Raw genomic sequence first — 12,771 nt, forward strand, 5'->3', positions numbered from 1 at the left:
ATGTATGCTCTAGGCTCTGACTCGACTTACTGAGGTTTCCGAATAACTCCTAGGACATCCCCACGAGATACGCTGGTTATTCTGCCTCCGAGCCCTTTCGACAAACTCCTAGAACATCCTTCCGAGATACACTGGTCTTGTTGGCCCATCATATGGACATACATTTGATTCCTAGCGCATCTCTGTAAGATACGCTGGTCAAAGACAAGTGAGCTAAAGTCTCGTAGAGGCATGCATTAATCGGGCGTACAGAGCCTTTTCTCTCTCTCCAGGACGAGTCCCAGTTGACCACAGGGAGATTCGAACCCGTTAATAAAATCTTCGTAGAAATTTTGATCCGTCTTCAAAATTTCGGAGAGATTCAAATCTCTCTGCAAAAATCTCAGAGAGATTCAAATCTCTCGGGAAATCTCAGATAAGGATGAATATTCCCATGGTAGGCACGAGCCTCATGTAGGAATCAATTATCCTCTCCACATGAATTCTGAGGCATCCCATGCCTTTTCACGTGACTCATCCTAGTCATTCTTACAAATAAGAGAATATCTCTCTATCTTGGACAATTCGGATAAAAAGAATATTTTTCTCTCTCAACACATCATCACAAGGGCTGACTCAGCCTCACACAAATGGGGGGATAACAACTAGGGTTTTGGTCTGGCGGTCTGCGACACGTGGGAGAAATACCCGGTTTATTTCTCACAGCAGAAGAGAGCAAAGGCGGTGAAATAATGAGATAAACTCAACCTAGTTTATCTCTATTTATTCCTGAAGAGACGGGAGAATTTCTCCGCACGGCACGGAAAGCACTCCTTATCTTCACAGACCTGAGATTAGGGAATTCAGCTATAAATAGGTCATCTATTTCTCTAAGATATCACGATGATATTTTTGAGAACCTCTCAGAGTAATTCTTCTTCAAACCCTAGAATTCTCTGATCTCTCTCTTCATCTGCTTCCCTCCCTAAGACCATCCCTAAATCTCTTCCATGTGACTGAAGCAATCTTTGAATGGACACTGTGCGTGGTTTAGGTGAAGACTGTTCGTGCTCAACCTCCCGTACGTAACTCACTTTCAGAAACCCTATAATCCCACTTCTAGCCTCTCTTAGATTTTAGGTAACTACAAAAACAAAGTTGGAAGACACTTCTTCTATTGTTTTTGGCATTGAATCTACGAAAAGATCATAAAGATTTGAAAGGAGGTGTAATACATTATTCAGCGTTGAAGTCTTTCCTACTAATGAAGCTGAATATGATGAATTCGAAAGAGTGTTCGTTCTTTTGTTATTAGGTCAAACGTTCTTTCCTAACTCAACCATTGTTTCTCATGTTGGATGCTTGAAGCGTTACAAGATCTTCACGGTGCACCATATCATGATTGGGGGTCTGCACTTTTTGCTGAAATGTACCATGGCCTCGATGCAGTACCCATAGGCGTAACCAACTTCATTGGTTTCAGGGACATCATAGAGGTAAATATCTAAATTATGCATTTTTAATTGGGTATTTTTCTGAACTAAGACATGGTCATCAAGATACTAAATTTTGAATTTGTTATTGGTACTGGTGGTATACTTATTTCCATGTTATCAAACCAGCTAAATTTAAGTACAATACCACTAGAGTGCCAATAATGGGCATGTACTACAAGAGTAACTTGGATAAATACACTGGTGACCATCAAATGCTTTCCTGTACTTGTTTAAAGATATTAAAAAATGACTCAGAAAGCCTAAAATGTTGTTGTTCATCCTTACTACAATCATATGGAGTATGGAGATCAGGAGATACAAGCTATTTTTATTATTCACTCAGAAGTGTTGTTTCTTTCACCCCCGAAATGAATAAAAGTGTTTGGTATTTGCGAGAAATACTACTTTACCAGTTAAATCATACTTTTTAAGGACGATTAAACCCCCCAAGACATATACAAGTCTCTGCATCAGATTTTGATAGGTTGCGACAGATTTTGGACAATATCTCAGATGGTACCAGATATTTCCGAAGCCCACAATTGGCGTTCACAACATGCACATTTGGGGTTTTGATTTCCCGATGTTAGATCGTATGAGTCGTGATAAGTTAATCGTTCCTAGTTAGTCCCTTCCAGGAGAATCATGATTTATGACTTACCCCACCATATATGGAAGTTCTTCATCAAGTATTCCTGAAATACATTCGGAGTTTCCAAGTATAACTTCACAAGGAGAGCCAACCACGATCCAAATAATTTCCACAACTACATAACTTACGTATCCTTATTACAAAGTAGATGCCCATGAAGATCAATTGAAGAAATAACTTAACAGTTTGTGTTGGATAAATCAACCAATGACGGCCATGCACTTGCAGGCGATTCATAAATGGCAGACAGATACCATGTTTGGAATGAGTCCATCTTGTAAATTTTGATGGTCGTGAAAATTCTGGCAGTACTCATACACTAGTACAAATCTTCACATTGGCCACACTTAATCACCGTGTCCATAGGCTTTTGGTCATGGATTTTTTTCACTCCAAAAATGTGGCATCAGGTGCCGAGACAAAAAGGTATCCCTAAAGCTACATAAACTTTGAGTGGCTATAAATATGATTTACCATGGCCATAACTCTGAAACCGTGTCTATATGGTACTCATTTTTTTTGTAGTTAAGCATTTTCACTATCACCATGGCCATAGGATCCTTATAGACATACGATTTGATTATATGTGGCTAAAGTTTACCTTAAAAGTCACGTGAATTTTATTTTATCCGTGGCCTTTGTCATCAATTGTACACGCAAAATTCATTTCATCATGGCCAATTCATGAGTTGCAGTTACCTTAGAGCCACACTAATTTTTCGTAACGTGTCGAATTCATAACTTATAGCTACTTTGAATCTGTAGCAACATGCTCATCTCTATTTTCAGACACGCATAAAAAACCTTTTTACATGGCCAGTGACTCATTAATAACCATTGATATAGATTAATCGCACAATTAAAATTGATTCCAATTACTTTTATTAATATGTTAAACGTCTCATATCATGATCAAGGAAAGAGGTGAGCATAACTCTACAAAAACACCAACTCCACAAGACATGCAAAAGAAAACGTTTTAACTACAAAACTATCTCCACTACTTCTCTTAATAACAAGGATGCAATGCAGTCTTCGATCTCTTGCTACTCCACATATTACTTTTCGATTCCTTATTCCTCATGGCACTGATAAGAAGCTTTAGTTAGTACTCCTCCTACTCTTCTTCTTAGTCTTGGCATTCTCATTATGTTGATCATAAGCTAGTAACAGTACATGTAGCAAGAAAGAGATTTAGGATGTAACATATATGTCTAATCATAAAAATAAAAATAAAAGCAATTTCAATTGATTTTTATTTCCACCAACTGTTCATTTGAGGGGGAAGGGATTCAATAAACACACTAAAATAAACATCCGGATTGCTTAATAGTTAATCAAACTCAATCTCACTTCAACCAATAATCTTCTGGATTGCCATAAAAATTCATACTTACTTGTGCAATAGTGTATTGTCTCCTGGAATAACCAAGCACCGCATTCGCCAAGACTAATAAAAACAGAACAAGCACAATATGAGTTTCTAAAGCAAAAGAATTCCTAAAGATTTTAAAAAACAGCAAAATAGATTATGAACCTTGACATGAACGAAAAATAACAAATCAAATACATCAAGGAAAACCTATCAACCACAAAGTCCTTGAATCAAATGAGAGGGAAGCAGCATCAAGCCCAACCAGGTAAGGAATCAACCTACAAAAAAAAAAATCCAATATTACATGGTAAATTTTATTTCTTAATTTAAGAAGAAAAGGAAGTTCAGTTTTGCCAAATGAAATACACTTCGATGCACATAACACCGCCCTTCTTTTACAAATTGGAAGGACCAAGTATGTTTAGATAGAAAACTTAACCCAGCACTGTTCCTTTATCTTCCACCTAGACGTAATGTTAATCGCATATTAACTCCAAGCATGAACTGTTTATAGCTAACATTGAGACTAGAATGTCCAAATAAACACAAAAGCTATCGCTTACATGGCTAGTGAAAAAATCTATGCAAGTTTCTGACAAGGAATAACAATTCAGTGAGTTCTGTAACACAGTTTGTCGGCTGTTTTTATCAAGAGAACCAACCTTTCTTAGTGGTGGTTGAACTTGTTGGCTCTTCCTTATTTTCTCTCTTCTCCATTCCCTGCTTTAAAGAGTCTAATCTTTTTCTGCAGAGAACCCAAAACAAGTAAAATTAGGCGATCAACGCCGACAAGCAAACATTAAGTGAGGTCAACCCCAACAAACAAACTTCAAAAGACGATGGTTAGATAAATTGAGGAGAATAACAATTACTTAGTGTCTTCAAGGCGTCCATGCAAACTCCATCTCTGGCGAAACCCGTCCATCCCTTCAGCTCCACTTGCAAGAATTAAGCGCCTGTAAAAAGATTTGATTAAGCCTGGCACCAAGTACGATTCTTGAACAAATGTAAGTAATCATGGTAAAGAGTAAACTATGCTCTTCTTCCTCAGTGGGCAACTGATGGATACTAATCATCCGAGAGAGTTTAAAGTCAAAACTGAGACCCATAGCTTCATTTAGCACTGAAATGTTAGCGACAAATAGCATTGATATGACTGGAAAATTATGTTACAGTTCAACGATTGACTTTCCAAGAGGATTTAACATACTGTTCAATGGTAATTACGCATGGTGGTGCATCTATTAGACACCTCAGAAGATCTTTGTCATCACATATCTCATGTTTAACAGATTTACCTCTCCAATGATGTGACCTCTGATTGAAGTTGAGTAGCTCTATCTTTGGCATCATCTAATGGCATTGAAAGACCCAATTTATGTTCACTCTCTCGAAGCCGTTGCCTCAGTATCTTATCCTACAACAAATCCACACACCAAAACAAACCAGTGTTCAAAATCTTCACTTACATATGAACTGAAAAAACCTCAACAAAGCAATAATAAGACATATTTAGAACAAAAAACATAAATCCCTCACCCGTTTATCGACACATTGTTTGTATATAACAATCTCATCTTGGCAAAATGGTTCAATATCATTGATTTGCAAACCTAGAGAAAGACAATTTGCAATTATCCTTAAACCCTAAACCCCTAAAAAAAATCAAAATTATAAACAGTTCACAGAATCATTTAAATAAACTTACATAGGAAGAAATTCTTAAGAATCCCATCACAAGTTTCAACACCTTCAAGAACATGAGAAGCAATTTCTGGAGGTATGATAGGTGATGGTGGTCCTGTCATTAAATCATCACCTACCAAAATGGTTTCCTCCATTGTTGGCTCTGAATCAACTGAAACAAAAACCAAACAAGATCCATCAATTTTAAGCATACAAATATTCAACTTCACTAATTGTAGAGTAAAACTGAAAACAATTTGAAAAAAAAAATTGAAAAAAAAAATTGAAGAAAATTTGAGAATTAGGGGAAGAAATCCACCTTACCATCCATGATTGCTTTTTAATTCCTCCCAATAGTAAACTATAATTTCACAAATATGATCGATTTCAAAACCCTAAAACGATTCGGTCGCCAAAATTGACCTCCAGAACTGAACTTCCTTTTCTTCTTGAGACTTGAGACAAATTAACAAAACAGTACTAATTCCTGATAAGCAATTAACAAAACAGTACTAATCCAATCTACCCTAACCATTATAGAAACTGTGACTAATCGATCTACTAGTTTTTGTACAGAGATATAATCGATCTACTAGTTTTTGCACATAGAGGGTGAAAGAGAAAAGTGAATTTTGTGAGTTAGGGTTTCCTTCCGAGTGAGGGAGGCGGAGAAAATTAGAGAGAGATGAGACTTAAGTGAAAGGAAGTGAAGTGAAAGGATTTACTTTTGATGTTTTATCTAAAAGGATTTGGACGGTGTAGATTTTCTTTAGGATGATCATACGGATTGTAGAAATTAAGCGACGGTGTAGATTAACTTTAGGATGTTCATACGGATTGAGAAGTTTGTGTGTTTCTCTTTGTGCTAGTTCAAACTCGTGCATTCGATTTTATTATCAACTTTCCGTATGAAAAAAATCCAAAAAATATATCAGTAAATTTAAGATATTATTATCGACCTTCAATTATAAAAAAAATTCCAAACATATATGGGCATGAAGCAGAAAAAATAAGAAAGTGTGTTTTCTTTGTGCTTTCTTTTGTGCTTTTTCTTTATGCTTCCGATTTGAATTTCGACTAGTCACATAGGTCTTGAGGCAATTTTGACTAGTCATACAGGTTATGAACTTCAAATGTGGTATAACAACGTATAAAATATAAACCAAGAAGTGGGTTCTGACTTCAAACTTAGAAGGATACATCATCCAAATCGATATATATGAAGCTCATTGTCGATTCGAACTTCAAATATGGTTTAACGACATACAAACTATGAACCAAGAAACTCCGAGAGGGTTCTGACTTCAAACTTAGCATGATACACCATCGAAATCGATAAATATGAAGCTCAGTGTCGATTCGAACTCCAAACATGGTATAATGGAAGAACAAACTATGAATTAAGAAGCTCTGGGAGGGTTTTTACTTCAAACTTAGCAGGATACATCATCGAAATCGGTAAATATGAAGCTCAATGTCGATTTGAACTTCAAATATGGTATAACGACATAAAAACTATGAACCAAGAAGCTGCGGGAGGGTTCTGACTTCAAATTTAACATGATATATCATCGAAATAAATAAATATGAAGATCAATGTTGATTCGAAGTTCATATATGGTATAACGACATACACACTATGAACCAAGAAGCTCTAAGAGGGTTATGACTTCAACTTGGCATGATACATTATCGAAATCGATAAATATGAAGCTCAGTGTCGATTCAAACTCCAAATATGGTATACCAGCATACAAAATATGAAACAAGAAGCTATGGGAGGGTTCTGACTTCAAACCTAGCATGATACATCATCGAAATAAATAAGTATGAAGCTCAGTCACTTGTAATTCCCAAAACATCCGGCTGTACCCGCTGTATTGCAATTCCCTTGGATGCCACAATCACTTGTAATATGTCCTTCTATACACCAGAGATTGAGCTAGTACTTTAAAAGTTAAAATTCAATCTCATGTGTCTAATGGATCCGACGCTATGGTCACAATTTGTTATTCGTATAGCCATATCATAATCCTCCAAAAAAAAAAAGGTGTAACCATATGTCAATCTTTTGTCATGTTTGATAAAATGTGTCAATTCATTAGTACATGCGTGTCTAATAAACCATATATTATGGACACATAAACAAACCAATGTGGCTAAATAAATCCTCTTTCCGCCACGGATTAATAGGTGTGTCTATTGCCATCCTACACTTTCGACACATACATAATTATTTAATGTGGCCATATAGGCATCTATGGCTACATGTGATGGGATTAGACTGAAAACTATGACCAAACGATACCCTATGGCTATAGTTGATGGGTTTAGGATTAAACCCATGACCAAATGGTGAACTATGGCTACATGGTAACACAAAACGTGGTTATAGTTATACTGATGACCAGTAGCCACACAAATAACCCGAAACGTGGATGGACTGTAAACCAAAAAAACGTGGCCTATGTGAAGGTTTGTACTAGTGATAGGAGTAATTTATCATGTCACGATAATATGGGAAATATAAAAGTTTTGGAAACTGACCTGCAAACTGTGGTTACTTCTCAACCTCAAATATTTCAACCAGATCCGAGACGTTTTTTTACATCATTTTCGACCTGGAACCATAATGAAGGTTATTATTCGTTGAACCACAAGCAACCTATTCCACATTTATACCAACCATCACTTCTTGTTTACAACCATCCTCTTCGGCATTTCAACACTATGGAGATATAGGTCAATTAAAAAATTTGTTGGCAAGTGGGAATTTTCCGAGTCTTTGAGAATGAAATGATGAACGGCATCATAATATTTCTAACTTTTTTCTTTTAATGTAATTTTAATTTTAACTAATGAAAAATACTGCTTTCTGTTGAAATCAAATACCATATGTTTTAAATTAAGCATTACATTTACTTCTAGTTAAAAACAATCATTCAATTTACTAACTCAATTGACCAATCAAAAGACTTATAATTGACCATTCAATTGACATCTTCATTGAGATGTACTTGGTAGAATAACATCCAACAAAAAGGGGTTGAATTTTCTCAACACCTTAAGGATTTAGAAACAACCTTCTAAACGGAAAACTATATCTTTCCATCTTTGCCATTCCTCTAAATATCTTCTCACTAACTCAGCATCAGTTGCACCCCTCACTCTAAATCAATTTACTTGCTTGGTTAAAACTACAAACTCACTTACTTCTTTGTTAATTGTCTCACAACGAGATTGTAGGTCACATATAACATGACTACTCGGGTCAACGGTGTCACTGTAGAACTTTTCGTAAATACTCTGCAAGAAATCTAAACTTGGTATTTGTGCTCCAGCAAGCTGAGTTTGTAACACCTAGTTTCTACAAATAACTAAATCTTCTTCACGAGTATACTGAACTCGACGAACTAACAAGGGTCAAGAAATATTTCAACAAATTATATTTAAATTGGAAAGATTTTGTGTAATATTTGAGGTTTGAAGGAGGTGTAATTTGATGTAATGTGAGAAATGAGTACTTATAAAAAATTCAAAGAGAGTCGTTAGATGGTCCTGTTGAGCGACAAAAGAATGACCGCGCGGTTGTAGGTTATACACCAACGGTTGCGCGATGAAAGATAAACCACGCGGCTAAGATGGAAAGCTCAGTTCTTATTCGGCCGCCGTAAACACCAATAATTTTGCCCGTTTGTCCATCAATTTTTCGGGTTTGTTCATCCCATAGTGGGAGCACAAATGTTTTATTTTCCAATTATATAAGAATTGCCATGAGATGCTATGCGACTTTATCTTTTTATTCATACGAAACACTATTGGATAAAATAAAAGATTTTCTTGTTGTTGTTGTTAGATCATCGGTATACTACATTATCTTTTTATTCATACACTGTTGGATAAAATAATATTTTTTTTGTTGGATAATCGGTGAAACCTTTCATTAATAGAAAATCAAGGTTAGATGAGTTGAAGTAAAAATTCAAAGAAACATGTTGTAAACGAACAATGCCAAGAATTCCGACAAGAGAAAGAATACTAGGGATGATCAACTACTAATATGAGAGAGTCGATTGAATCAGAGAAGTAATAGTTATTATGGAGTATAATCATCCACTAGATTGATTGTCTTTACGAGGAAAAAACTCTCCAAAGAAATGATTTGCCTAACTTTTCTTCTTGTAATGAGAAATGGAGATCCTGGTAACCTTAAATCTTTGCCAGCAAACTTCAAACTCAACATCTGTAACCAAGAATACCCATTAAAAACAACTAGAAACATTTTTAAGTGAAGATAAAAATACCATGTAAGTGTAATTAAGGACCTCTCCGATCGCAAATGATATACATAAAAACTAAATCTTAAGCAAATTCTAAAGATTAAAACCTTATATATCGATAAATGTTTAGTATATCTGAGCAGTTTGATTGTCTCCAGAAAAATTCTTCTTTTCACATGAAATATCTCTTCTAGAATGAAGAGAAGAAAGAGTGAGCATGCAGAGGCTTCTCTTCTACTAAGACTGGAAAATAATATAAAAAAATTTCAAATGGTAAGGCGGCGTGGAACCGGGAAGATGAAATTTAAGCTATTCCAAGCTTGGAAATAGTATGGAATGTCAAGTCCGACGACTTCCAATTAGGTGTTTTTCATATTTTTCTCAAGCCATCTTTGAATACTAAATAGAAGAAAGGTTGGAATTCAAGAGAAATCATAAACCCATTGATGCTCAACTTCAATCAAGATAACGTTTGATTTGCCAGAAAATGCTAAAATTCGATCCAATTCTTGCATATACCCTAACCGTTGATCGAATGCAGATCCAATTCTTGCATATACCCTAACCGTTGATCAAACGTCAATCCGATTCGTGCTTACAAACTATGAGAGAAAACGCTAATCCGGATTGCGTTAAGCGTTGATACTTTTCGTGCTCAACACTAAGCATTATTTCACTTGTCATTTTAAAAGTTCCGGCACAAGACCTGTTCTTAACCGAGTCCTGAGTTGGCACAAAAGTTGGAAAATAGAATTCTTTCGTCATAAGAGTTGCTCTTCACTAAAGACTTGCTCTTAACTGAGTCCTGAGCTGACACAAAAGTTGGAGAATAGGATTCTTTACTCACAAGAGTTGCTCTTAACTAAGAGAGAGTAAGCTCTCTGAAAATAGATTCTAACAAATTTTGTAGATCGAAATCTTGGCATAGCACAAATTAACTTCAAAAAAAAGAAAAAGATCCCGCTGTCGAAATAAATTTTTGTAAGGATGTCAAAAGTAGAAGTCAGAAGAAAAATTAATTTGCTTCGCAAAAAATTAACTATTTTTCTTAAGAAATTATATTGAAATTTGATATCTAAACTGACTTATTGCTATTTGACTTCGAAAAGTCGAAAAATAATTTTCGAGTGCACATCCAAACTGACTTTTAGCGTTTCGGGGTGTTCCACGGTGTGTGTCGAGGGAGTAGGGCGTAAGCACCACTTTTTTCACTTGTGGTGAGTTTCTAGAAGAAAAAAAATCACCAAGTCCAACGTAATTATTTCGTTTTGCTTTGATTGTCAAAGACGGAGCTTTAGTCTGAATCGTAACAACTCAAACCGTTAGAAATCCACTCAAAAATGAACCAAAAGATCCTATTTCCGCATCAAAAGACGAGGGAGCAAGGACCAAAACTACGTATATTTTGTCCAAAGTCCAAACCATATACATACGCCTTCTACCAATACCAAAAGGCAGAAGCTTCACAGACTGTGAACATCTATCATTGTCTGTAATTGTAAGGCACACATTTAAGGAGGAAGTACATAAAGGTGAGGGATGCATTGTTAAGAGCAAGTCTTATGGTGGAATCCAAACTATTCCAAGTATAGAAAAATCATGGAATGTCAAGTCTAGTGGCTTCCAAGTTGGGATCTTCTACAGAAAATCCAAACAAAGTTCCACGGTTTCGTGAAAGGTTCCACCAAACCATGGAACCTTGCTTGGATTTTCTGTGAAAAACCCCAACTTGGAAGCCACTAGATTTGACATTTCATGAATTTTCCATGGATTCCATCATAAGACTTGCTCTTCGTGAAAGGGTTCGTGGAATCCATCCGAACGCCAACAAGAATAGCGTTAAGCGCAATTAAGAATTGAGCTAAAAAAACGCAATTAAGAATTGCGTTTTTTTTATCCGTAGATTTAAAATGAGTTGTTGAAATCTAACGGCTGAAAGAAAAGCTCCATTCTTAATCGCGTTTTTTTAGCTCCATTCTTAATTGCGTTTTTTTTATCCGTATATTTGAAATGAGTTGTTGAAATCTAACAGCTGAAAAAAAACTCCATTCTTAATTGCGTTTTTTTAGATCCATTCTTAATTGCGTTTTTTTAGCTCCATTAAGAATATCGTTTTTTTTATCCGTAGATTTAAAATGAATTGTTGAAATCTAACGGCTGAAAAAAAAAGCTCCATTTTTAATTGCGTTTTTTTAGCACCATTCTTAATTGCGTTTTTTAGCTCCATTAAGAATAGCGTTTCTACTATTCCACCATTACACTTGCGCTTCTATCCACAGTTCCAAATACTGAGGTGACGTGGAAGATGGAAGATAGATGGATTTCACCGTAAAACTTGTTCAAATAACATAAGAAGTCAGTGCAAACTGCAAAGATTTGATTAAAGATACTTTTCCCAGATAAAGAAATTAAACAAAGCCAGTTCATGATATTCCCCATGATTTGCATGTTGAAATTTTCTATCTCACCCATCCACCACACAATTGATTTTGTGGTGATTTTTAAAGTTTATTATAATGTTGTATGATGATGATTGTATTGGCTTCTTGGGGGAGGAAATGGAAACAGCAGAGCAACATTTCACAGTCAAAGGTCAATAAACTTTTGTTCCATCTCTGACATGCAGTGTCATTACGCACGCAACAGCGATACAGTTCGACATTTCAGTACTAATTAATTACTACTACGTACCATTTACGAGCAAATACATAAATTAATCAGCTTAAGAAATAATTTACTTAACAACTAACAATTGGTAAGTTCAACTGTTTATTTTTTTGTACGTAGATTGTAGATTGATGATTGTAAACTACGGAGTGATCTGAACTACGGTCGCTCCTAATGGGGGACCGGAATTAGCAGAGGATATCGTTTGAGTGATCCGACGGTTACTTTTTTTGTCTCATATGAAACGGTACTCCTGTTAATTTTGGTCTCCCATTAGCAGTCATATGAACTACAGAGGCACAATCTGAGAGATGGAGAGAAGAATTACTCTAATATTGTGATTGATAATGGGTGAAGATGAGAATAATTAAAGGCTTGGATTAATTGTTCCAGACTTGGTCCATATTAGTTGTCCTAGTCATAGAGTTTTCCGATTTTTCTCAACCAGTTTGGCAACACCTTCTGAGGGAAGTCAGAGTATAAAGTCTTAGACAATAATTCCAACTTCCTAATACAATGATCTAAACTTGATCTAAACAGAGTAAATAAAAAATAATTAAAAATATGTAACTTGATCTCCGATTAAGCATATGCAATAACATAATTTATTTTCGACCTTTTATTTCCACGACAATT

At 35.6% G+C, this 12,771-nt stretch overlaps 1 protein-coding gene across 1 annotated transcript; it reads right to left on the bottom strand.

Moving 5' to 3' along the window:
* Positions 1-4,085: 4,085 nt before the first annotated feature.
* On the bottom strand, positions 4,086-5,196 carry LOC113304973. Its single transcript, XM_026554091.1, has 5 exons — positions 5,189-5,196; positions 5,042-5,141; positions 4,801-4,919; positions 4,375-4,458; positions 4,086-4,247 (listed from the first exon to the last, which is right to left on the bottom strand). The coding sequence occupies exons 1-5, from the start codon at positions 5,194-5,196 to the stop codon at positions 4,151-4,153; spliced, it is 408 nt and encodes a 135-aa protein (XP_026409876.1). The 3' UTR covers positions 4,086-4,150.
* Positions 5,197-12,771: the final 7,575 nt, after the last annotated feature.

Source organism: Papaver somniferum, chromosome 8 (assembly GCF_003573695.1).
Source record: "Papaver somniferum cultivar HN1 chromosome 8, ASM357369v1, whole genome shotgun sequence".
Taxonomy (NCBI): Eukaryota; Viridiplantae; Streptophyta; class Magnoliopsida; order Ranunculales; family Papaveraceae; genus Papaver; species Papaver somniferum.

What these genes read in the sequence shown, in the direction of transcription:
- LOC113304973 (XM_026554091.1), bottom strand. An exon ending in AACAATGTGTCGATAAACGG is followed by an intron (nt 4,920 to 5,041) that starts GTGAGGGATTTA and finishes GATTTGTTGTAG; the next exon opens with GATAAGATACTGAGGCAACG. An exon ending in GAGGTCACATCATTGGAGAG is followed by an intron (nt 4,459 to 4,800) that starts GTAAATCTGTTA and finishes ATCTTTTTACAG; the next exon opens with GCGCTTAATTCTTGCAAGTG.